Genomic DNA, 24,639 nt, shown 5'->3' on the forward strand with positions numbered 1-24,639 from the left:
CGCGCTCCGCGCCGCTGGGGCTCTATGGCGGGGGCCCCTGGGCGCGCACTCTATGGTCGCGGCCCGCCCCCCCCGCCGGCGCCGCTTCCCTGAGGCGGCACCGGGGCCGGGAGCCGGCGGCGGCGGCGGCTCCGGCGCTCCCCACGCGCGGCCCCGCGGGGCTCTGAGGTAAGCACGGGCCGGGGAGGCCGCCCCGTCCCTCTCGGCCCGCCCGCCGCTTCTTCCCCGTCCGCCCCCGCGGGCCGTGAGGGGACGGGCGCGGGCCGTGAGGGGACGGGCGCAGGCCGCGGCCTCGGCGCGGCGGCCGCTGCGGAAACCGCGGGGAGTTCGCAGCGCAGCCGGGCCTGAGGCGCTGCCCTGCGGCCTGGGGCTGCTGCCGGGCCCGCGCCCGCTCGCCCCGGGGATGAGGGGGAAAAAAAAAAAAAAAAATAGGCGGCCTGGGGGTGATGGGGCCCGTCCCGGTGCCGCCTCCCCCTCATAAAAGGTTTCTGGGAGGTGACCGGGGTGTCCCGGGTCCTGCATCCCTCAGTGCCCCGCTCCCCTCGGGAATGCGGGGAAGGGTCTGGGGGTGACGGCTCCGGCCGGTGTTTGATCCCCGAATCCTGCCCGGTGACAAACTCGGCTTTATCGTAACTAAACCGCCGGTAATGAGCGTCCTTACCTATCCTCTATGAATTTCCCCCCAGCCCCGTGTCTGAGCCTTGGTTCCAGTGCTCCGTGAGGATCGGGTGGATTCAGGGCGGCGAGATATAAATGATCGAAATGGGATATAAATGATCTCTGGGCTGTTTTTCTCTCACAACTATCAGGTCCCCGATGAGGATAAAATACTGATATTTTTAGGCTGCAGCGTTCATTTCTGAAGGTCCTGTCATGGGAAGTTCCTGTCCAGGCTGGTGCTGGGTGGGGAGAGTGGGAGAAATCCTATGAGGAAAGTGCTCCTGGAGTTTTAAGGAATAACTTTGTGTGTTTGTGGGATGGAATCTGGAGCAGTGACTGGGCACGGTGACTTGCTTTCTGGCACATCTTGGGATGTGCTGCCCTTTGCTGTGTCTTTTATTGATTTCTGGGGGGAAAAAATGGAGTTCTGTCAGTTTTCTAGGTGAGCAAATTTTCTCCAAGTGTCTTAATGGCAAAATTAGGTGAATAATATTTTCACTGCTGAAAGCAGCTGATTTTGAGGAGCCCAAATTCCCCCAGATTACTTAAGTATCATTTAAGAAAATGTTTTGAAATCCCTTTGTGCAATTTGTAAATGTCAGAATTTGACTCCTGTCACTATTTGAGAATAACATTCTGTGTCAAATATTCGTTTATTTCTGATGTTATAAAAAATATAATCAATTGGCTCTTAGAATATTTCACTGATGAAACATCATTCAAACCTTTCCTCTGCTCAGTTTGCAAGGGCAAAACAGAACTTGGTTTCTCCCTCTGGTGCTCTGTGTAGCATTTTGGAGAATTTACAGAATTAGTGAATCAGTGGAAGTTTTGGGAATGAGTTTTCTTTTTTAATTAATGTGTTTCTGATGGTTTTGCGTGGTGGTTCATGCACACTGAAGCCCGTGGCATTTGGAGGGCGTCTGTGAACTTTGAGAAATGAAACATGCTCCCATGAACTGTGACATTGCTGTTTACGTTTCAGAGGAAGGTGATTTTGAGGCTCAGGTTTGAAGTGGGATAAATTTTCTTGTCTGGAGGGAGATGATGCCCAGAATTTTAGGAGTCCTTAAAGCAAATTTCACGAGCTGCTGTTGCAAAATCCTTTCAGTGAAATGACTTTTGAGGTGGAGCTGCACGGAGACTTCGGGTTTGCTGTGAAAATCACCACCCTTACCTGTCTGGTTATAAAGAAGTGGTGTTTGTACAGATTGGGACAATAAAGCCTTGGGTGTTGCTCCTCTTGTCATTGTTCTGTGACTGCAGAATTCTTTCTTCACCCCAAAGCTTTCAGCTAAATAAATGAAATGCAGCTGTCAGAGCAGTTTCACCTGGGGGTGGCTGTGCTCAGGTATTATCCTTTTTGGTGCTTCTTGTCAGAGCTTTAGACCTGCAGGCTGAGGTTTTTCCTTAGAACCTCTCTCTTCACACAGGTAGATGCTAATCCAGGGGAAATTCCTGGTTTTCCAGCTAAATAAAGTTAAAGTCTTGTGTGACACTCACATCTCCAGAGGCTGTGAGGTGCAGAGTGAATTTCCATCTTGTTGCAATCCTTGTGCTAAATCTTTTTATTGATCGATGTTGGATGAATAATTAAATATTCCGGAGCAAGCAGGGATGAATTAAACTCAAAACCCCTATTTCTAATGGGAAATACTTTATCTTTTATTCCTGTAAGCAGAACTTCACACCAGTGAGAGAAAGGTCAGCAAAACCCTCTGGGGTGTTTATTGGGGGCTTTTATTGGTTTCACTCTTTCTTGCAGGCTGTTTTGAGTCTTTCATGGGACACTAAGGTAGAGAAATGAATAGCAGGGAGGGCAGGCTGTGGTTTAGCACTACAGAAATGAATGGAGGTTTCTGTAGCACTGGAAATTTATTGTCATTTTTGCTGCTGCCTGGATTTTGGTTTGAGGGGCCCTGGTTAACCTTTGCAAGGTGCAAAATGTCGATTTTCTTTATAAAAGCTAAAATTGTGTCTGAGGACAGATAAAGCTGTGTCCACTGCAGGTTTGTCATGAATCCTGCTCCTAATCTTGAATGTTTGCAGGATGAGGATGTTGGGAAGCTGCATCATTGTCTGGGGAAGGATTGGTCTGTGCTGGAAGGGACACACAGAACCGTGGATTTGTTTTGGCTGGGAGAGACCTTAAAGAACGTCTCGTTCCAGGCCCCTGCCTGGATCACCTTCCACTGTCCCAGGCTGCTCCAAACCCTGTCCAGCCTGGCCTTGGGCACTGCCAGGGATCCAGGGGCATCCCCAGCCTCTCTCAGGGAGAAATTCCTTCCCAAAATCCCATCCCGCCCTGCCCTCTGTCAGTGGGAAGCCCTTGCCCCTTTTCTTGTCACTCCAGACCCTTGTAAATGATCTTTACAGCTCCTTCAGGGGCTGCAAAGGCACAGTTGGGTTACCCTGGAGCTTCTCTTTTCCAGGCTGAACAATCCCAATCCTCCATCTCTCGTAGTTTTTGTGTCACCCGGTTTTGTCCCCACAAAGCCCTGCTTTAGTGACATTTTTGGACCCCTCAGAGCAGGACCGTGCTCTTGGTTGACTCTTCCCCCCAGGAGTGATCTCTGGGCTGCGTGCTGTGGTTCAGCTCAGCAGGGAAAAATCAATGACTCACATTTCCACAGAAAGAAATGTAATTTCCAGTCTCATAGCAACTGTCCTTTCAACACTTTCAAACCTTCTGTGACAAAATGTTTAACACTCACCCATCAGCTTTTAATGCTCCAGGCTGGTCCGCCCACTCCCCCCAGCTGAAACCTGCATTTGTGCATCCCTGAATCCCCCAGAATCCGAGGGGGGATGCTGGCAAGACGCTCAACAGTTAAATATAAAATCTTAGACATGAGAGAAGTGTTGCTGACTGCATTACATCAAGACAGAGTGACTCTTAAAATTCAAAACTGTGTTCTCTTCACTTTGATTTGAGTCCCTGGTTTGTTTTTATACACCTTCAGATAGTTTAAAATAGGTTTGGCTGGTAGCTTGGCTAAAATATTTTTGGAAATTATCTTACTTAGAGAAAGATATTCTTTAGTATAAAGAATCTTGGTTTTCTTCAAGCTGAAAGAGAGCAGGGTTAGGTGGGATATTGAGAATTGGAGGGCAAAGAGCTCACTGAACTTGTCCCAGTGAGACCAGAATCACCAGGCACTGAGGGCATAAAACACGGGTGGAACTGGGCACCTGTGTGCTGTCCAGATGTGTTACTAACTGGATTTAACTGGTTTTTCTCGTAGCTGATGATGGAAGAGGTGCACAAGGGTGGCAGCAGCAGCTCTGTTCCGTCCCAGCCCTCAGCTGTACAAGGTACAACCCTCCAGGCAGCTCAGCTCTCTCATATTGCTCAACAGGTAAAGCCTGGGCTGGATCTCAGCAAACATTTCAGGGAGTTCAGAGCCACTTCTTATGTGCTGCAAACTTATAGGTGCATTCTGAGAAGAATTCAGAGAAGAAAAAGCACAAAGAGGCTGAGAAAAGTGTGTTTGTTTGATGGTGGATGGCATAAAATTAATTTAAAAGTGTTTAAAAAGGTAATTTTTGTGTTTGTACAGTGCAAAGTGCAGCCCAGATCTGGGTTTAGTCGACTACAGGAGCTGCTCAGGAATAAATGAAGGCCTGGTTTCATTTTTTCCTTAGAAAAAGCATTTCCAGCTCTTTTTGTAGTAGCAGCAATCCTGGGTACTCAGCACCATGGAAACACTTGGATTTTAGCCCAACATGAACATATTTAGCCTAATAAACCATATCAACTTGAATATTTGAGATTCTTCCTCTAAGGTGACATCCTTGTCAGAGCTTTAACCTGAATCCTTTAGAACTGGTGAGGGAGTGAATCCTTCCAGGAGGCTTTTCCTGGGAAAAAGCAAATGTTTTACAGCTCATCCACTGTTTATCCTGTGGAGGCAATTGGAATTTTGATGCAAAATTTAGAAATAGGAGAGGAGAGAATATCAGCAGGTGTGCTGGGGTTTGTTTCCAGGCTGGTTTCCTGATCTGTTTTTATATAAAGTTCTGATTGTCCCTTAATATCATGAGTTATGATACAAAATTGACTGGAAATTCAGCTGTGTGTATTTTAATGATCCCTTCATCTTCTCATGTATTTCAGATTAATAAAAGTAGTGAAGAAATTTCATGGCAAAGGTGGTTATTTACTTACAGTAAATACAGCAAACAACTTGAATTTTTATTTTTTTTGTGAACATATGGAAATGTGAACAATATAAATTGAATTAAAGTGCAAAGACTTATGTGAGTTCAACATCAAAACTACAAACCCTCTGGGAAGCTGAAGCATTTTCACGTTTTTAATATGTTACATAATATCACATATTTGCTTATGTGACACAATACCACATTTGATTTTTCTCCAACCAAAGGAAATGAATTGTTTCAGCGTTTTTCATATGCAAATAATGTCTAAAAAAATGTGCATCTTTAAAGGTACTTCAGTGACTTAATTAGAATTAAAATAAGCTGCTAATTTGGGTTCTCCACCAGTTTTCCTCCACGTGTTGCACTTCCTGAGTCCCGTGGCACAAAGGTTTTACTGATGGTTTTTGGTCTGTTGTAGATGTCTCTCAGAGGTTCTGCTCCTCTCACAGTGGTTCAGCTTCCTGGAGAGCAAGTCCAGGTCCAGGGAGTCATTCAGACAGCTCAGTCCTCCTCTGTGATCCACTCCCCTCAGGTGCAAACCGTGCAGGTAACTCCAGAAGGGCTTTAAACACCCCCCACCTCTGCAGTCGTGTAGGTGGGAAGGTGTGAAAAGGTGCTCAGAGACTTCTCAGCCCCAGCTGTCAGGGACAGTGAGCAATCCAAGGACAGCCCTGTGGGATTCCCTCCTTTGGGCTCGAAATCCTTCCTGGTGGGAAGTCACCTTTGGAGTCAGAACGAAACCATTTGGTGTCACCTCCCTTTATTAACAAATCCAGCCCACAGCTCTGCAGGTGGTGCCTTGGCAGCCAAAGGAGGGGAGTGGGGAATAGCAGAATAATTCATAGTGGATTAAAATGAGTGTTTGGGAAAGGTGGAGCTGCCTGAAGGGGAGGGAGCTGCTGGGTGCTCTCATGCTGTCCTGTCCTCCCTTCTGGTCGTACCCAGGTCTCTCCTTGTGTCTCTTACTCCCTTGCCATGTGATTTTTGTAAGAGTCCCTTCCAAGAGGTACCCAGGGAGTTGAGTTTGTTCCTGCTCCACTCAGCCCCTGCTGCAGAGCCCTTGGGGACCTGGAGTTCCCCTGGGATCCCCCTGCCAGGGGAGGGAGGAGCTGCCCTAAAGCCCAGCAGTTTGTCCCCGATCCTTGTCCCACACCCCTCTCCTCAAACCACCCTAAACTGATCCCAGGAGAAGATACCTGGCAGGGATTGCCAGCTGGCAGTGCTGACAAAAACATCAGAGCAGGGAGAGGAGAACGTGTCACTGCTGAAAGCTCTCAAACGTCTGCATTGGCTGCTTGGTGGTGCTCGTGTCTGTTAAAGTCTCTTTCCTTTTCCTTCCCCCTCATTGCACTGACTGGATTCATTCCTTTTCTGTAATTTATGAGCATTGTGGCTTTGTTGGGAGGGGAAAAAAGGGGTACAACACGAGCAGGTTTTTTTTTTTTCCCTGCTGATCATAGGCTGCTCTGTGTCTGAGTTCAGTGAGAGGCTTTTCCCAGAGCTCTGTGCATTCCTCTGCACTTTGTTACTGGCACATGGATAAGAACAAATAAATGTTTTGTTCACTAATAAGGAGCATCAGAGACAAAATAACACTTGGAACTGGATGAGCACACAGTGAAATAAAGAAAATTGTAGATAGTACTTTGTGTATTTACTCCCTGACGTGCTGCTGCCTTAAATATGATTTTCATTGCACTTTTACATTCTCACCAACAAACCCCACTGCTCCTCTTGTACCTACAAGTTTCCAGGTGCTTTCTGTGTTTGACCTGGTGTTCCTGTTCCCTTTCTCACCAGGTATCTTCCTTGTCTGAGAGTGAGGACTCTCAGGACTCCTCAGACAGCATTGGCTCCTCACAGAAGGCTCGAGGCATCTTGGCTCGTCGTCCATCCTACCGGTACGGGTGTGACACACTTGGGGTTTTTATTTGGAGCCAAACCAGCTCTCCCCATGCTTTGCAGTATTCTGCTGCCCTCCAGGTTGTTTTCTTTCCCTTGAAACATGCAGTGAATCTGTTCATGCACTGAACGTTCTGAGCCATCGTTGCTGTGAGGAAACTTTGACTCCACTAAGTGGAGATTGGCCTCAGCAGGATTTTGTACAGGGCAAAATGTTCACCAGCTGTTAATTTTACTCAGTTGTATCATTTTCCTGAAGTCAGGAGTGCAGTCAAATGTCAGATTCCTTTTTTTCACAGAAAAATTTTGAAAGATCTTTCTTCTGAAGACACACGGGATAGAAAAGGAGATGAGGAAAGTCCTGGAGTCTCCACTGTCACCTCCATGTCTGTCCCCACGCCCATCTACCAGACAAGCACTGGACAGTACAGTAAGTTATCCAAAATATCCTCACAGCTTTTCTTCAACTTGCCTCAAAAAACAGATTTCCTTAAATATTTGAGCAAGATGAAGGACAGAATTTGGTTATTATCTAGTAGGCAATAAAGTTAGTACATAGAAGTAACTGGTGTTTACAGACTCAGTGCCTTGTAATTTAAATTTTTTGCACATTAAGACATTTGTTGGTATGGAGCACACAGTGCTGTTCTTTGCTGGATTTAACCCAACATGTCAGTGAAGACACCTATATAGATGTATAGATATATCTATAGATATATATATGTATATCAGTCATAGGACCCACTAAAAGGCTCCTGTGGTATCAGAGAGGTACAGAAAATTAGGATTTGTTCCTTTGATGTTCCCACTTGGTGTTCATGGGGGGGTGGGATGCCCTGGCACGGTTGCCCAGAGAAGCTGTGGGTGCCCCTGGATCCCTGGCAGTGCCCAGGGCCAGGTTGGACAGGGCTTGGAGCAGCTGGGACAGTGGGAGGTGTCCCTGCCCATGGCACTGGATGAGCTTTAAGGTTCCTCCCAACCCATCCTAGGATGCTGTGATTTATTTTGTGCTCTACAAACCCTCTTGTCCATGTCCTTCCCTCGCAGTTGCCATCGCGGCCAACGGGCTGCAGCTGGCAGGGCCGGGGGCAGACGGGGTGCAGGGCCTGCAGACTCTGACCATGGCCAACACCAGCAGCTCCCAGCCCGGGACCACCATCCTGCAGTACGCCCAGACCTCGGATGGGCAGCAGATCCTGGTGCCCAGCAACCAGGTGGTGGTGCAGAGTGAGTAGCCCCGGGGATGTGGTTACAGCCCTGTCACCTGAGTGTCACCCGCTAATGCTGCCCCTCTGTGTCCCCCAGCTGCCTCTGGGGACATGCAGACCTACCAGATCCGCACCACGCCCACCACGTCCTCCCTGCCCCAGACCGTGGTGATGACGTCCCCGGTCACTCTGACGTCACAGACCAGCAAGACGGACGATCCCCAGCTGAAACGGGAGATCAGGCTGATGAAGAACAGGTATGTGAGAGCACCTGAGCTCTGAGGGGGTGCTGAGTTTGCTGTGCTGAGATCCTGCAGCCACTGAGCTTGGGAAAGACTTCCAGGATCATAAATCCTGTGACAGATCTCCACCAGAGCACTGAGTCACACCTCCAGGGATGGGCACTGCAAACCACCCTGGGCAGCCCCTTCCAGTGCCTGACCACCCTTCCCATGGGGAAATTCCTGCTGCTGTCCAACCTGAGCCTGCCCTGGCACAGCCTGAGGCCATTTCCTCCTGTCCCTGTTCCCTGGGGACAGAGCCTGACCCCCCTGCCCCTGGCTGCCCCTCGTGTCAGGGAGCTGTGGAGAGGGAGAAGGTCCCCCCTGAGCCTCCTTTTCTCCGGGCTGAGCCCCCCCAGCTCCCTCAGGAATTCTCCAGCTCCTTCCCCAGCTCCATCCCAGCTCTGGATATGCTCCAGCCTGTCTGTATTTCACCTGCAGTGAGGGAAGGGCCTCAAGAGTGTCCAGCTCAGGGGGGCAATCCCATGGCAGGTACAGCCCAGGTGCCCTTGGCCTCTTTCCCCACCTGAGCACACCCAAACATGGCAAGTTGTGCCCCAGGCATGGGAATTTTTGCCCCAGCCATGGGAATTTTTGCCCCAGGTACAGCAATTTTTGCCCCAGCCATGGGAAGTTGTGCCCCAGCCATGTCCCTCAAGCCTCACAGTGTGGAGAAACCAAAACTGGGTTTCCCCTGCAGATTGGCTGCCGTGGGTGTTACCAGATCCTGCAGAATTTCCTGCTCTCCTCAGGCAGTTTTGGCTTGGTTTTGTTCCAGTTCCAATATTGGTCAGTATTGTGATGTTCAGAAAATAGATCTCACACCTAAAATGAAGAACTCTGCTTCTCTGTTGCAGAGAAGCTGCCCGGGAATGCCGTAGGAAGAAGAAGGAATATGTGAAATGTTTGGAAAATCGAGTGGCAGTCCTGGAAAATCAGAACAAAACTCTAATTGAAGAGCTAAAAACTTTGAAAGATCTTTACTGTCATAAAAGTGTGTAAGAAGAGAAGGTAAAAGCCTTTGGGGACTGGTGAAATATCAGAGGAAATTTTTTTTTTTTTATACTGAATTTTTTAAACTAGATGAAAGGTCAAAAAATGAAACTTTTCTACCTAGATTTCACAGCTCAAAGACTCCATAGATTTTCTTTACAACACGTTGGTGACAAAGTACAAACAGGAAACAAGAAAACCTCACCAAAATTCCTGCTGGCACAACTGGAAACTGATAAATTCAAGATTGCAGCTACAGTGGAAGGACACGTGGCGAGGCAGGTGATGAGAGTTTTTTGAAAATTCCTACGGATACCTCTGCTAAGGGAGGTAAAATTTGGTTACAAAGGAAACATGGATGAAACAGAATCCTTGCCATAGCTGACATTATTAGTAACGTTTATAACCAGTGTATGTTTTGATTTCTTACTCTTTTTCAAGCCTTTTTCCTTCAGTTATTTGTCTGTAAATATTTTTATTTTAACCTGTAAGTTGATATTTACAGGTGCAGATGATAAAAAAGCTGATACTTTGCTCGAGGTATAAATTATGTTTTTACTCTTTCTCAGATGGCAGTTGAAAAAGTTGGGATGGTTTTTTTCCATGTTTGGCGTTTTTATCAGATTGGGGAAGGATCTGCAGAAGGCAGCAAGAGGTTTGGTCCTGGAAATGTCTGAGGCAGGGAAAATTGTGCTGATTTTCGTAGAGAATTCAACACATCAATGATTTTAAAGCACAGTGGGAGGGACAAGGACTGGTGACAAAAGTTCTGAAGAATTTCTGAGATTAAACTTCTGAAATTTTTTAATTTTGCAAGAGTTTGTTCTTAGTTCTGGGCATGAGAAACATCAATCATTGAAAATTAAATTGTGTGCTGATCATATCTACAATTAAACACTCAATGCTTGTCCTGGCTGGGGATTCTCCCAGGCTTTGGAACGTGAAACCAAATAGAAGAAAAATGATGTAGTAAAAAATGGAAGATCTATACCAAAGGGTTATGAGGTTCTAATCTCTGGTTTATTGCTGGAAGTAGAAAATTACAATTTCCAGCCTAATTTTGTAAGGTAGGAGCTATTTTGCAAAGTAATGGTGTCTTTGTAAGCAAATTCTATATTGCAAACAGGGAGATGGTTGGTATATTTTGTAGCTAAATTGTGATCTTTACAAAACCTGAAATTGAGTTTCTATACGTATTTTGACAGTTTATATCTTTCATTTTAGTAACCAAATGAAATATTTTGTGAACCAGATTTTCAAGGATATATTTTTATGGATAGTACAAAGTCAAATGAGATCCTCTTTGGTGTAGGAGATACTTGAATTAATTTTGTATGTCTGTAGGCAACTTGCAGAAAAAACGGATCCTAAAGAGTATTGGGGGGGAAAAAAAGAGGGGGGAAAAAAAAGGAATTAGGGCTTTTTACTCCCCAGAGTTGACAATATCTGCACATGAGATCTCGTTGTGTCAGAGAGTCCAGTTTGTACAATTTTAATTCGTTTCAGGTGAAAATGAAAAGTTTGACACGATCTCCATTCTTGGAGACCCCCCCAGAGCTGTCTGGCTGTGGGCCTGGTGGGCAGGACATGGTTCTGGTGAGGACCCAGTCCTGGCCAAGGTGTCACCCTGGTGGCCAGGACAGGGTCCTGGTGGCCAGGAGAGGGTCCTGGTGGCCAGGCCGTGCTCCTGGACAGGTGCTGTGGGTGACTGCAGTGCTTCTTGCATGAGTAATAAACCATTTCATAGCTGGGATTGAATCCTGCTTCCAGTTCTGTCAGTGGGAATTACACGATGGACTGTGAGAGCTCTGTGTGTGTCGTGCTAGCTCAGATCTGGATGGAATTCCAAGCTCTGCTCCCTCCCTGGATGTGTAATGCTTATCCCATGGTCAATCAGTATTTTTGATTTAATTTGGAAATTAATGGACTTGTAGCAAGCAGAGCTCTTTGCCATGAGGAATCTGCATTCCACAATCTCCTGGTTAGTGGGCTAGAAAAGGATTTTTTTTTTTTTTTCCCCTGAAGTTCCCAAGTCTCTGATTGCTGTGGGCACGAGTCCCAATGTTTCCTTTAGGTCAGGCTGGAGTGTGACTCCTGGTCGTCATCATGTCAGAAAAAACTTTTTGTGGCACATCAGAAATAAGGTAGGGGAAGTCCTAAAGTGAGGGAGCTGCTGGCGTTTCCTGTTTCTTTGGTGGAATTTCAGGAAAATGGAACAGCCTGGAACGTGCACCTCAGAGAACTGGACCTTCCCTCAGCTCTGTGTAACCTGGCATGGGGGAGAGGGTTTGACCTGCAGTTCTCAACTGCTTTGGGAACTCTGTGGTAGCTCATCCTCACTGTGTTCTCTTTTTTTTTTTTTTTTTTTTTTTTTTCTTTTTTTTCTTTTGTAATATGGAACAATAATAAACAAAAAAATATCAAGTGTTAAGACTGTAAAAACCTGGTGGCCAATTCTTCTTGTATCCAGCAAGGGAAGCACCTGTCCTGCCAGACACACCAGGAGTCAATTTTTATACTCTTAAAATCATGTGTTGGAAAAGAACAGCTGGTTTTTCATCATGGAAATAATAAACAGTAACACAAGTTTGTTCTTTAAGCACTGATTATGAAGTTCTTAGTTTGGATTTACTTTCAAATCTCGATTTTAAAGAGTAAAATCTCATTCCTGAGGGTAAGAGATGCAGCAGCTGATGCTGTTCTGCTGGTTGGTTCCAAACAGTCCGTGCTTTCCATGAATTGTAAATATTTGTTGAAACAATTAATGGTTGCAAATTTTGATCTTGGTAAATAAAGTCGCTAAAATATTATAATTCTGATGGTCCCTATTTATTTTTAATGAAGTTAGAGCTGCAGTGGTGGTGACCAGGTTGTGAATACCTGTGTGGATCAAATCATATGCCAGCCAGGAATAAATAAGCCAATTTTAGTGGAGGAAATGGCACTTGGACACAGTGCTAGAAATCATGAGTGCGGAACAGCTTTTATCTTCCTGCAGGGATTTTTTTACCTTCTTTGTGTGCAATAAGCTGAGCCACAGTTAAGGTTTGGTTAATTAAATGGTTAATTAAAACCTTGGTGTGCTCTGCTGGTTTTTGCCCGGCAGGGGGAGCATCTGCCACCCCAAACCCTCCTGGTGTCACCGAGTTTGTTTCACCTTCTGATGGCTGGGAAAGCACAGAAACAGAGTGGCAAGGAAGTGTTTGTCCAGTTGATGACATTTCTGTATTCGATTTTCCTTATTAGTGCCGAGGCTGTTACTGTTTCCTCTCCTGTCAGTGTGGATATCAGAGGCAGGAAACAAAAAACACAACGGCAAACATAACTTCTAAAAAGTAAGTGCACATCCTTTGGCTCTTGGTTTTATTGGGAATCAGGAGGGAGCTGATTTTTCTCCAAGCTTTTTTTTTTTTTTTTTTTTTTTTTTAATCTCACCTCCACGATGTTTTGCCCCTCTACAAAATCTGTGCCAGCACTGTGTGTACCACAGCCAGGAGGATGCTGAGCGTGGTGCTCAGGGGGTTCCAAGTCTTGTTAATCAACAGCAGTTTTGTTTTTATCCATGTTCTGTACTGGGACAGGCGCACGTAGATCCCGGGGTACTTGGGGCGGCCACAGCCCACCCCAAAGCTGGCGATGCCAATGAGGAAATACTTGTCAGTGTCAGGGTGGTAACACACCAGGGGGCCCCCGCTGTCACCCTACAAATGAACACCACAAAAACCAGCAGCATGTAAAGGTTTCCTTGCAGGGAACAATTCAGGCAGTCATCAGGCTATTTTTTAGATTTATTTTAAGCAGCTCGGTTAACTGGACAGTCACAATGGCAGTAACGTGTGGGCAGCAGCACGTGGACAACTCAAGGGAAATCTGGTGTTGCTCAAAGACACAGAATCAGCATCCCTGAGCTTGGAAAGGCCCTCCAAGGTTGGACCATCAAGTCCAGCCTGTGCCTGATCCCCACCTTGTCCCCAGCCCAGAGCTCTGAGTGCCACCTCCAGTCCTTCCCTGGGGATGGGGACTCCAAACCTCCCTGGGCAGCTCCACTGAGAAATTCCTCCTGATTCTGGCCAGGACACTGCACTGAACAGAGCCCCAGGCCTGCACTGCTTCAGTATCTTTTAACTCGGGTTCTGTTTTCTCTCTGCACCTTTTCATGCCTAAACCTAAACTTTCACTCCTCACTGAACTGGGGAATTCATCCACACGGTCTGGGAGCTCCAAGAGACACAGTGAGGAGCACACATCCTGTGTCTTGGCCGTGTCACCTGCTCAGGGAAAACTGCTGAGAGAAGCAGGAAGTGTATCAGACAAAGCACTTAGGATACATTATGGGGTTTAATTAAAAATGTCTCCATGTCCCAGCTGGTGCTGCAGCTTCTGCCAGTGCTTTGGACCTGAGAACTGGCTTTTCCGAGAAAGAGGTGGTGATTGCTGAGAATTTAAATGGAAATCATGCCACATCCCTGAGCCACTTCCTAGAGCCCTGTCCCTGAACCACATCCCTGAGCCTTACCTGTGTCCATGCTGCTCTCCAGTGTAAGAGCAGGTGGGACATACGTGTGCTTCACACACTGCATGGTGCAGTGTCCAGCGTTTTGTCTCATATATAATTTACTGACACCTTTGTGGCATAAAAATGTTGCATTCTTCATCCTTTGTTCCCCTATTCCTGTCATCTTCCCAATAGCACCAAATTCTTTGTGTACATTTTTGCTTTGCAATCACCATCCCACCCTTTCACGATGCTTCCTTTGCGTTTGACGTGTTTTCCAGTCAACATTTCCGATATTTTAATTAACTCTACTACCAATGACGACGCTGCTGAGCCTCTGGCTTGGGAGTTGCCCCGAGGCAGGTGGGGCAGGTGGGCAGGGCTCCCTTCTCACCTGGCAGCTGTCGGTGCCTCCGGCCCAGGCGCCGGCGCAGAGCGCTTTGTCATCCACGAGCCCCGCGTAGCCCTCGGAGCTGTTGCACAGGCTGGGAGGGAGGATTCCCACTTGGGCTTCTTTTAGCACAGATGAGGTTTTACCTTGAATGGAGACAGAATTTAGAAAGGTGAAATATGCTGGGGTGTGTAGCAATTTTACTGTGGTGGTTTGTTGTTTTTTTTTTTTGTTTTGCCAACCTAGGTGTGTTCCCAGACATGTTTAGACATGGGTATGACACAAACCCTGGGTTAAAGGTGTGAAGACTTGGGTTTGATGTAGATTTTGCAATTCTTCCTCAGAAGAAGCATCAATGATAATACACCTGCCTTATCAAATACAATCAAACAATCCCAGCTGACCCCAAAGCTCCCACACACGACACCAACTGGCATTGAATCTGTGCCCAGTGGGAGTAAAGAGGGAATTGGAGGGGGTGTAGCCATTCATAAATCCCATGAGAACCCCTCAGTTCACAACATGTGCCATCACAATTGTTGCTTTTCAATAAAATAGCTGTTTCCAGCAGCCCACGTTGACCTATACCACAAATCTGGAATCAGCTGAGCTTATTTTCCTTTCTTTCATGTCATACTTGGAAGAAAGGCTGGGAAATGTAATCCTGTGGTTAAAGCTGTGTGGGTCTAACCTGCTTGTGATGGAAAACCCCTGAAAGCAGATCCTCACTGCAGAGATAAATGTATGAGATGGCCATAACCTGAGCAAATCCAGTTGGAATCCCAGAAAGGTTTGGGTTGGGAGGAACCTAAAAGATCATCCAGTTCCAGCCCCCTGCCATGGGCAGGGACACCTTCCACTATCCCAGGTTACTCCAAGCCCTGTCCAGCCTGACCCTGGACACTTCCAGGGATGGAGCAGCCACAGCTGCACTGGGCAATCTCACAAGGTGAGGAGAGAAATTTGCTCCCATCAATCCCTGTCTGCTTTTACTTACACACCTTCAGGAATATATTTCTTCCCAATTTCTAATTTCCCGATTTCCTCCCAATATCTAATCTGAACCTTTCCTCTTTCAGTTTGGTGCCATTCCCCCTCGAAAGGTGAGGAAAGGCCTTTAAGATCCAAGCGCAAGGTGAGATTCTGAGCTCGGGGAGCTGGCGCGGGCAGCAGCCCTGGTGTGCGGGTCAGGACGTGCCCCGTACCCTTCTCGGCCGTGCGTCCCCAGCCGCTGATGTAGCAGTCGGAGCTGTTCTCCAGGGGCGGCACCAGCGCGGCCGGGGGCAGGCACATGGGCTGGATGTAGAGGCTGGAGCGCACCGCTGACTTCAGCTCCAACAGAGCCACGTCGTTCTCGAAGGTTTCCCTCTTGAACTGCGAGTGCACGATGATCCTCCTGATCCTCCTCCTGGCCGTGTGCGGGCCGTGCTTCTGCAGGTTGTGCGCGCCCAGAACGGCTCGCCAGGAGCACGGATCCCTGCGAGAGACAATTCCCGGGGTTTTTTGTTGGTTAACCCTTTGTTTTCACAGAATCACGGAAGCCAGGAATGGCTTGGATTGGAGGCACCTTAGAGCTCATCCCATCCCTGCCATGGCAGGGACACCTCCCACTGTCCCAGGGTGTTCCAAACCCCATCCAGCCTGGCCTGGGACACCTCAGGGATCCAGGGGCACCCCCAGATTCTCTGGGCACCCTGTGCCAGGCCCTCCCCACCCTCACAGGGAGGAGAGAAATTTGTTCCCGATATCCCCTCTATCCCTGGCTGCTTTTGCTTATGCACCTTTAGGAATATACATTGGAAATTCCATAGTAAATATTTCCTGGAGCAAATTTGCCTCATCACCCTTCTGCCCATGTGAACTCCCTTTGCCTATTGTTGGTTATGGCTGTGAAGGAAAATTCAGATTAAGGATTTAGGATGACACCCAGATTTTGCCTCCCACCCCATCTCAGCAGAGGCCATCAGGAGATATTAATCTGAAAAAGCTGAAAACATGGTTTTGTTCTGGATGATGGAAGGAGGCTCATCCCTCACAATGCTCCTAAAGACTCTACTTGTAGCTAGACCTGGGAAATCCATGATCTAGAATTAAAATAGCGACTATCAAGTTAATATTAAATTTAGAAATAAGGGTAAAGTCATTCATTGAGATCTGAATTTGGCCTGGGATGAGCTATAAAATTCAAATTAACCTCCAAAATTAAGGTAAAAATTAAATTGATAATTTCAAGAGGCATTATATTGCAAATGTTTGTTAAAAGCAAACAAGGAGCCGGTGTAACAAAGTCCTGATAAAGGATGAAATTCTGAGTATCACAGATTTTACATTTCACTTTCCCCCAGGTCATGGTTGAGTCAACACAGTCGATGTTGACTGAAGCAGATTGTGCAACTGTGGTAAAGGCTGGAAAATAAACCACTGCTGGGAGCTGAAATGCCCCAGAGTTGCTGTAAGTGCAGTTAAAAGTCTGTTCTGAGGACTTATTACCACATTGTCAAAAAAACCCACCAAAATTAAGTGCCAAATTGTTGGTTCTGATCAACAAGAAAAAAGGAAATAGTGAATAATGAATGAATTGGAGTGTTTGTAATCTAAATACCACAACATTTTGTGGTGAGTTTTAGTGGTTAAGAAAATTCTATTAACCAGAAAAATCAGAGCTCTGTGGAACAAAGCAACCCAAACTAATTTGGGGGGAGTGGGCTGGGGAAGGGAGCAGAAAATTTGGCACGGGAGAGAATCCTCCTGCTCCAGCTGCTGTTCCACAGGGAGCAGCTCCTTCCCCAGCCATGATCCCAGCACTAGGCTGGGGTGAATGATCCAGAGCTGGAAAAGCCCAGGCTCAGGGCTATAAATCTGTAAATCAATAATATAAATCTATAAATCAAAACCAAACAGTTCTTTGTTAGAAACAACCCAGGTAATTCTGGCTCAGGCCAAAAGGGCACAGCCAAGATCCCTCGATGTTGATTTATGATTCTTGGCTGGATATTGCTGATGTTGGCAGGTTTGGAGTCCCCATCCCCAGGGAAGGACTGGAGGTGGCACTCAGAGCTCTGGGCTGGGGACAAGGTGGGGATCAGGCACAGGCTGGACTTGATGGTCCAACCTTGGAGGGCCTTTCCAAGCTCAGGGATGCTGATTCTGTGCCTTTGAGCAACACCAGATTTCCCTTGAGTTGTCCACGTGCTGCTGCCCACACGTTACTGCCATTGTGACTGTCCAGTTAACTGAGCTGCTTAAAATAAATCTAAAAAATAGCCTGATGACTGCCTGAATTGTTCCCTGCAAGGAAACCTTTACATGCTGCTGGTTTTTGTGGTGTTCATTTGTAGGGTGACAGTGGGGGCCCAAGTTGGACTTGATGGTTTTGGAGATGTTTTCAACACGACCTTTTCCCCAGCCCTGTTCCTGGCTCTGGATGTCCTCCAGCCCCTCAAGATCTTCCTCATCATGAGGGCCCAGAACTGGACACAGCACTGGAGTGGCCTCACAGTGCCCAGCACAGGGGGACAATCCCTGCTCTGCTCCTTTGGCCACCCTGGGACACGACTCAGGTGCCCTTGGCCTCCTTCCCCACACCCAAGGGGGCTCAGCCATTCTGCCCAGGGAGTTCAGCCTGGTGCCCAGGGTGCCCAGGGGGCTCAGCAATGGTACCCAGGGAGTTCAGCCATGGTGCCCAGGGCTCAGCCTGGTGCCCAGGGGTTTCAGCCTGGTGCCCAGGGCTCAGCCATGGTACTCAGGACTCAGCCTGGTGCCCAGGGGTCAGATGGTGCCCAGGGGTTTCAGCCTGGTGCCCAGGGCTCAGCCTGGTGCCCAGGGGGCTCAGCCTGGTGCCCAGGGCTCAGCCATGTTGCCCAGGACTCAGCCTGGTGCCCAGGGGTCAGATGGTGCCCAGGGGTCAGATGGTGCCCAGGGGTTTCAGCCAGGTGCCCAGGGGGCTCAGCCTGGTGCCCAGGGGGCTCAGCCTGGTGCCCAGGGGTCCCCCAGCACGTACGTCCGGCCGTCCACGCAGTGCCCGGCGGTCAGCACGGCTCTCCTGCTCAGCAGCACACCTCCACACAGGTGCATGAACCTCACACCTCCACGCAGCACCTGCAGGCTCACCACCCCCGGCCACGCTCCCTCCGGGGCCTCGTGGCCACCCACGATCCAGGATGCAGCACTGCGGGCCAGCGGCAGCTGCTGCTGACACTCTGCAAAATACACAGCAAAAATACAAAATAAAATCGGCTCCTTCGAACACCTGCAGGGCAAAACTCAGCTTTTGGGGCAGCTGTGTGTTTATTGATTGGTGGGTTTTTTCTGTTTTGGTTGGGTGTTTGGGGGTTTTGGCGGGTGTTTTTGGTTTCTGCTGGTGGTGGTTTTTTGTTTGTTTTTAATTTGGTTTGGTTTTGGATTTTTAAATCTCCAGCATCACCACAGCACAGGAAGAACATGGACCTGTTGGAGACGAGGCCATTGAGTTGTTTAGAGGGATGGAGCAGATCTGCTGTGAGGAAAGGCTCGGGAGAACTGGGATTGTTCAGCCTGGAGGAAAAAAACTTTGGGCTGACTTAACTGTGGCCTGAAGGAGCTGCAGGGAAGATGGAGAGACACCATTTACAAGGGCCAGGAGTGCCAGGACAAGGGACAATGGCTTTAAACTGCCAGAGGGCACAGTCAGATGAGATATCGGGAAGAAATTCCTCCCTGTGAGGGTGGGCAGGCCATGGCACAGGGTGCCCAGAGAAGCTGGGGCTGCCCCTGAAGTGTCCAGGGCCAGGTTGAACATTGGGGCTGGAGCAGCCTGGGACGGTGGAAGTGTCCCTGCCCATGGGATTTAAGGTCCCTCCCTTCCAGCCAAAACCATTCCACAGATCTCTGTACTGCACGACTCGCTGCCTCACAGACCCCAGCGTCTGGGGATCGCAGGACTTTCTCCTCCAATGCGAAACACCTATTTATCTGACTAAGGTGTATTTCTTGTGTACAGCTTTGCGGTTAAGCGCGCTCACTCGCCGCTGCTTTGCCAGTTCCTCAGATTTCCGTGTAAACGCGAGGTTTATCCGCCCGCCCCCCCCCTCACCCCGCTGCGCTCAGGCTCGGAGCCCCTTCCCCAACCCCTGGGCCCCGCTGGGTCCCGGTACCGTCCACAGGGTCCCTGGGGGCCGCCGTGCCGGGCCGGGGCCCCGCGAGCAGCAGCAGCAGCAGCGGCAGCGGCAGCGCGGGCCGCGCCCGCCGCATCGCCGGCCCGGGGGCGAAGATGGCGGCGGGGCCTGAGGGCAGCCCGCGCCGAACGGCCCGAGCCGGCTCCGCCACCGGGACGTTGGGGCCTCAGGGGCCGGGCGGGAGCGCGGAGCGAGAGCCCGTGAGGGGCAGGAGGGGCCGCCGTGCCCTCAGCGACCGCTGTCAGCGAGCCCGAGCCCGGGGGAAGGGGCAAGGAGTGTGCCCTCACACGGGGAAATGATCAAGGGCATCGCCCTCACACGGGTAAATGATCAAGGGCATCGCCCTCACACGGGGAAAGGGGCAAGGAGTGTGCCCTCACATGGGTAAATGATCAAGGGCATCGCCCTCACACAGGGAAAGGGGCAAGGGGATCGCCCTCACACGGGTAAATGATCAAGGGCATCGCCCTCACACGGCGGAAGGGGCAAGGGGATCGCCCTCACACGGGTAAATGATGAAGGGGATCGCCCTCACACCGGAAAAGGGGCAAGGGCATCGCCCGAGCCCGGGGAAAGGGACAAGGAGCGTGCCCTCACACGGGTAAATGATCAAGGGGATCGCCCTCACACGGGTAAATGATCAAGGGCATCGCCCTCACACAGGTAAAGGGTCAATGGGATTGCCCGAGCCCGGGGAAAGGGGCAGGGAGTTCAGCCTTACCTGGGCAGAGGGTCAGGGACTCAACTTCACCTGAACAAAGGGTCAGGGGGCTCAACTTTACCTGGGCAGAGGGTCAGGGCATTCACTCTCACCCGGGCAGAAGAGCAGGGATCTCACTCTCACCTCTGCAGACAGTCAAGGTTTTCAGCCCTGAGCCATGGGTCAAGGGTCTCACCCTCATGTGGGCAAAGGTTCGGGTCTGAGAGTCCCACCCTCACCTGAGCCAAGGGTCAGGTTTGGGGGCTCAGGTTCCATCAGGTGGAACAGCCATGAGGGAGCGTGGGGAGGGGGCAGCAGCCCGATGGAGCCCCAGTGAAATGCCAGCTGGGGATCACCCAAAAACCCTGTCCCAGAGTTAAACCAGGCACAGACAGCAGTCCCCTTCCATTAGTACATTTATTTTCTGCTTCCCAGGCTGGTTCTTGTTGTCCTGGGCTCCTCCCTGGCTGCACTGAGCTCTAGGAAGGCAGAGTCAGCAGTACCAGGGCTTCAGGAAGGAAATGGCCTCAAGTTATAGCAGGGGAAGTTTAATTAGAGAAGAGGAAGAATTTCTTGAGAGGAAGAGCTGTCAGGGAGGAGCCCAGGACAGTGTTCAAAAAAGTGTTCAAAAAACGTGTGGATGTGGCACTTGGGACATGGTTTAGTGGTGAGCATGGTGCTGGTGCTGAGTTAGCTGTTGGACTCTGATCCAAAAGGACTTTTCCAGCTTTGTTGATTGTGTGATTCAGAGACACTCAGAAAATTGACCCTTTCTTCTCAGCTGGCAGTTTGGGTTCTGATTTAAGTCCCTCACCGTGTTACTGACAGGGGCACGTGTGGAGGAGGCTGTGCCCTGCGGGGTGTGTTGGTCACGATGAGGAATTTTGGGGGGCAGGACAGGGGTTACTTCACCCCGTACCCCACGATGTGTGGCTCGATGGGCATCCAGGGCATCGCCACGCTGATGTGCTGGATCTTCAGCTCCGAGAATTTGGCCTCTTCCAGATTCTTCCACAGCTCTCTCGTGAGGCAGCATCCAGCAAAGACGAGCTTCCAAGTCGGGTAATAGACTTGCTGCCAAAAATACCTCCAGCTGGAATGCTCAGCGGCCACGTGCTCCAAGAAATAGAAAACTCCTCCCTGGGAACACAGAGTCTCCTTACAGCCGGCGTGGGGGTCATGCCAAGTGGTTCCCACCAGCCTCTCCCTTCCCTCTTTTAGTTGGAATTAATGGAAGAAGGAAACGTCCAGAGATTCAAAATACCCATTCAGAAAGCACAAAGGACTGACTTATTTGATCCCTCTTTATTCCAGCAATTTTTTGTGGGTTTTGTTTTAATTAGTTGCTAGCATGACTGGTTTTTTCCAAAGGAAACTAAGATAAATGTGTAAATTCTGCTCCAACCTATCAGTTTTTCACAGAGAGCAGGGTTAGGTGAGATTTTGGGAAGGAATTGTTCCCTGTGAGGGTGGCACAGGGTGCCCAGAGAAGCTGTGGGTGCCCCTGGATCCCTGGAAATGCCAAGGCCAGGCTGGACAGGACTTGGATCAGCCTGGGACAGTGGAAAGTGTCCCTGCCCAGGGCAGGGAGTGGAATGAAATAATCTTTAAGGTCCTTCTCAACCCAAACCATCCCATGGTTCTATGAAAATGCCACTTTAAAGGCAGAAAGTCCATTTTAAAAATACCCCAACAAACCAGCTGGTTTTAATCTGCAGCTCATTAGTAACTCCACGGTAATAAGGTGTTTAATTAGACTGGTCTGGTCCCATACAGAGCAGCTCCACTTCACAGTGGCTGAAGCAGCTCATTTAAAACTGGGCTTTAAGCCTTGATCAGAGCTTCCCACCCGAGGGAAATGAGGTGAGTGGGGAGGGACACCACCACATTCTGCTTTAAATGTTGGGCTGTGATTGCTGCTAACTTTTTAAGCACTTTTAGTCAGCAGAATATTGCTCTTAGGCTTCTGAATCTAAGCTGTCTGCCCAGTACCCTTTGCAGCACTCAGCCATACAGAGTAATGTAGGAACCAGCTTAGGTCTGGGCTTTAAGGTCAAATTAACTTTTTCACTTCTTTTTTTTTTTTTTTTTGTGGTCTGGGTTTTAAGCTCAAACCAACTCTTTTTCACTTGGTTTTGTTTTTTGGTCTGAGTTTTAAGCTCAAACCAGCTCTTTTTCACTTGGTTTTTTTTTGGTTGTTTTGTTGGGGGTTTTTTGTTGTTGTTTTTGTTTTCTTTTGGGTGGCTTTTTTTGTTTGTTTTGGGTTTTTTTTTGTCTGGGTTTTAAGCTCAAACCAACTCCTTTTAACTTGTTTGAGTTTTTTTTTTCCCCCCTTTCCTTGTGACGTGATACCTCCAGCGAAGACACCCTTAAAGGCATTCACGGAGGGGTTTGTTTTTTTTTTTTTTGCAGGTACTCACCGGCCGGAGCACCCGGAGCGCTTCTCTCAGGGTGCTGCTGACGCTGTGCACGGAGCACAGCACCAAGGTGCAAACCACAGCATCCACGGAGCCGCTGGGCACCTGGTGCAGGTCCTCTCCTGCGGCCACCAGGAACTGCTCGTAGTGGAGGTGCTGGTTCTTCTTCATGCTTTTGGTCAGGCTCTCCTGGAAGTGCGGGTTGATGTCGGTGCAGGTGACTTTGCAGCCCGCTGGGTAGAACTGGAAGTTGGTGCCGCCGCCCGTGCCGATCTCCAGCAGCCTCAGCTCCCCGGAGGGGCCCCTAAAATCAGGCAGGTTACGGAATAACTCCTGCTTGTACTTCTTTGCTTTCTTCTCGTGAGCTGCGCCAATCTTTTCTAAGATGAAAGGGAAAAAGACCTTCCTGCAGAAAGGCTCCCACATGCCCAGGAAGGACAGCAGGTAGACGGGCCAGGCTAGCAGTGCCAGGCAAGCCCGGAGCAGGAGGACGCCGGCACCGGCCCCTGGCATTTTCCGAGGATCCGCGGAGAGCAGAACCGCTGCTCCTGCCTGTTGGACAGAGCTCCGGAAGCTCGCTCGGAGCTGCGTTCATGCACTTTCCTGCTTGGGTCGCTCTGCTCGACGCTTTCCTGCCGCTGATTGCCCAGTCCGGTCACAGGCGAGGGCTGAGCGCCGCAGGTGCAGCCAAGCGGTGACCAGAGCCCAGGGGAGGAGCTGCCCGTGCGTTCCCGAGCTGGGCAGCGCAACTTCGTGTGTCACCCCAGGCAAAGTTCTCCAAACGGCTTTGTTCGGTTCCGGCTCCTCTCTTAAAGCAGCCTGTGCTGCCCTCGGAAGCTCCGCCGAGCTCTGGATCTCTGCAGGAATTTCGTGGGGGGTTTGGTTCCCGTTCCGGTTCCAGGAGTTGTCAGGGAGTTGATTTTCCACTTGCTGGGTTTGCTCAGCTGCTCTGTGCTCTCTCTCTGAGCAGCAGTTTTGAGTCTCTGCAGTTCGAGGACACCTTAAATCCTTTGGTGGGCGAGAAGGCGCTCCCAGTGACCTTCCAGACTGACGGGGATCGTGGACAGAGATAAAACAATTTATTAATTCATTAGTTCTGCACGCAGCATGTGGAGTTTAGGTTTTTATTTAGGTCCAATCAACACTGACCGCTCCAGGAACACATTCTGGAAGATTTTATCAACTTTGCAGAGGACAGAATTTTCCAAAGGATTTGGAGGCAGCGTGGATCAGCCATTAACAGGTGACAGCTCTGCTCCAGGTGGCGGGGGATCCAAGGTCCCTAAAAACCTTGGGGTGAGCGGTCCCTAAAAACCTCGGAACAGTTCTGCTGGAGGGCGCAGGGAGTTTTGTTTTCTCGGGAAAACCACCAGTGTGTCTCCTCCTCCCTCTGGTGGCAATAAAGCAAATTAAACCCAGGAGTAATTAGGCGCTCCATTAATGACCTCTCTTGTATCTTCCTGCTTCCACCTTGTGGCAGCTACAAACAGACTGAACAGGAATCACAGAATCATTTAAGTTGGAAAAGACCTCCAAGATCGAGTCCAACCTGTAATTACTCCGTGTGGCACAAAATCCAGTAATGGATTATTTTATTATAATCTGGTTTTAATTCCTTGCTGCTGCACTGCAGGGAGTCATGGAAATGGTTAAATGGGCCAAGGAAAGAGCACCCGCTCCTGGTATCCTGGATTTTTCTTGGAAATCATTCCTAATGAAACTCCTGTGTTTAAAAGTGTGATTGAGGTTGGAGAGAGAGTAGAAAATGCAGAGTTTAAGCAACAGCTGTAACATGTTAGTAGAGGTCACTGCGCTGAAAGAGATGTGAGGGCTTTTGGGACAAAAGAAGGAAAAAGGAGGATCCTTATGAAGCAATTTTAGTTGGTTTTTATTCCTTGCAGAGCTCAGCTCCAGAATTCCAGTCCTGCAAGTTGTGTCTTCTTTAACCCAAGGAGGAGTTTGTTGTTTATTAATTTACTGTTCTGATTATAGGTGAGGGAAAAACCGGTTAATAACTGGAATTGTAATATTCATCTGCTTTACAAGGCAGATAAAGACTTCAAATTCTTTAGTATTTCACTATTCTATTATTTTGGCATTTAAATATAATATTCAGAGAGTGTGAGGCCCTGGCACAGAGTGCCCAGAGAAGCTGGGGCTGCCCCTGGATCCCTGAAAGTGCCCAAGGCCAGGCTGGAGCAGCCTGGGATGGAGGAAGGCGATGGGCACGGGGACGAGGATGATGGTGACAGTGGACACAGGGATGGTGATGAGG

At 49.1% G+C, this 24,639-nt stretch overlaps 3 protein-coding genes across 4 annotated transcripts; 1 reads left to right on the top strand and 2 right to left on the bottom strand.

The window, feature by feature from the left end:
• Positions 1 to 540: 540 nt before the first annotated feature.
• ATF1 (activating transcription factor 1) lies at positions 541 to 12,021 on the top strand. 2 transcript variants are annotated; one of them, XM_014892487.2, is made up of 7 exons: positions 541 to 4,019; positions 5,243 to 5,371; positions 6,625 to 6,725; positions 7,026 to 7,156; positions 7,774 to 7,953; positions 8,032 to 8,191; positions 9,073 to 12,021. In XM_014892487.2, the coding sequence occupies exons 1-7, from the start codon at positions 3,909 to 3,911 to the stop codon at positions 9,215 to 9,217; spliced, it is 957 nt and encodes a 318-aa protein (XP_014747973.1). In that variant the 5' UTR covers positions 541 to 3,908; the 3' UTR covers positions 9,218 to 12,021. The 2 variants fall into 2 exon arrangements, with proteins under 2 accessions (XP_014747973.1, XP_088036936.1); XM_088180810.1 differs by lacking the exons at positions 541 to 4,019; positions 5,243 to 5,371; positions 6,625 to 6,725; positions 7,026 to 7,156; positions 7,774 to 7,953 and having other exon boundaries at positions 7,999 to 8,191; positions 9,073 to 9,226; positions 9,333 to 12,021.
• Positions 11,553 to 20,149, bottom strand: TMPRSS12 (transmembrane serine protease 12). Its single transcript, XM_088180616.1, has 7 exons — positions 20,092 to 20,149; positions 19,969 to 19,998; positions 19,227 to 19,412; positions 18,095 to 18,293; positions 15,300 to 15,571; positions 14,098 to 14,240; positions 11,553 to 12,909 (listed from the first exon to the last, which is right to left on the bottom strand). Exons 1-7 carry the CDS (start codon positions 20,147 to 20,149, stop codon positions 12,664 to 12,666), a joined length of 1,134 nt encoding a protein of 377 aa, XP_088036742.1. The 3' UTR covers positions 11,553 to 12,663.
• A 196-nt stretch (positions 20,150 to 20,345) lies between these two features.
• On the bottom strand, positions 20,346 to 23,784 carry TMT1A (thiol methyltransferase 1A). The gene is made up of 2 exons (XM_014892494.2): positions 22,368 to 23,784; positions 20,346 to 21,087 (listed from the first exon to the last, which is right to left on the bottom strand). Exons 1-2 carry the CDS (start codon positions 22,875 to 22,877, stop codon positions 20,851 to 20,853), a joined length of 747 nt encoding a protein of 248 aa, XP_014747980.2. The 5' UTR covers positions 22,878 to 23,784; the 3' UTR covers positions 20,346 to 20,850.
• Positions 23,785 to 24,639: the final 855 nt, after the last annotated feature.

This window comes from Sturnus vulgaris, chromosome 30, assembly GCF_052056855.1.
Source record: "Sturnus vulgaris isolate bStuVul1 chromosome 30, bStuVul1.hap1, whole genome shotgun sequence".
In the NCBI taxonomy this organism is placed as follows: domain Eukaryota; kingdom Metazoa; phylum Chordata; class Aves; order Passeriformes; family Sturnidae; genus Sturnus; species Sturnus vulgaris.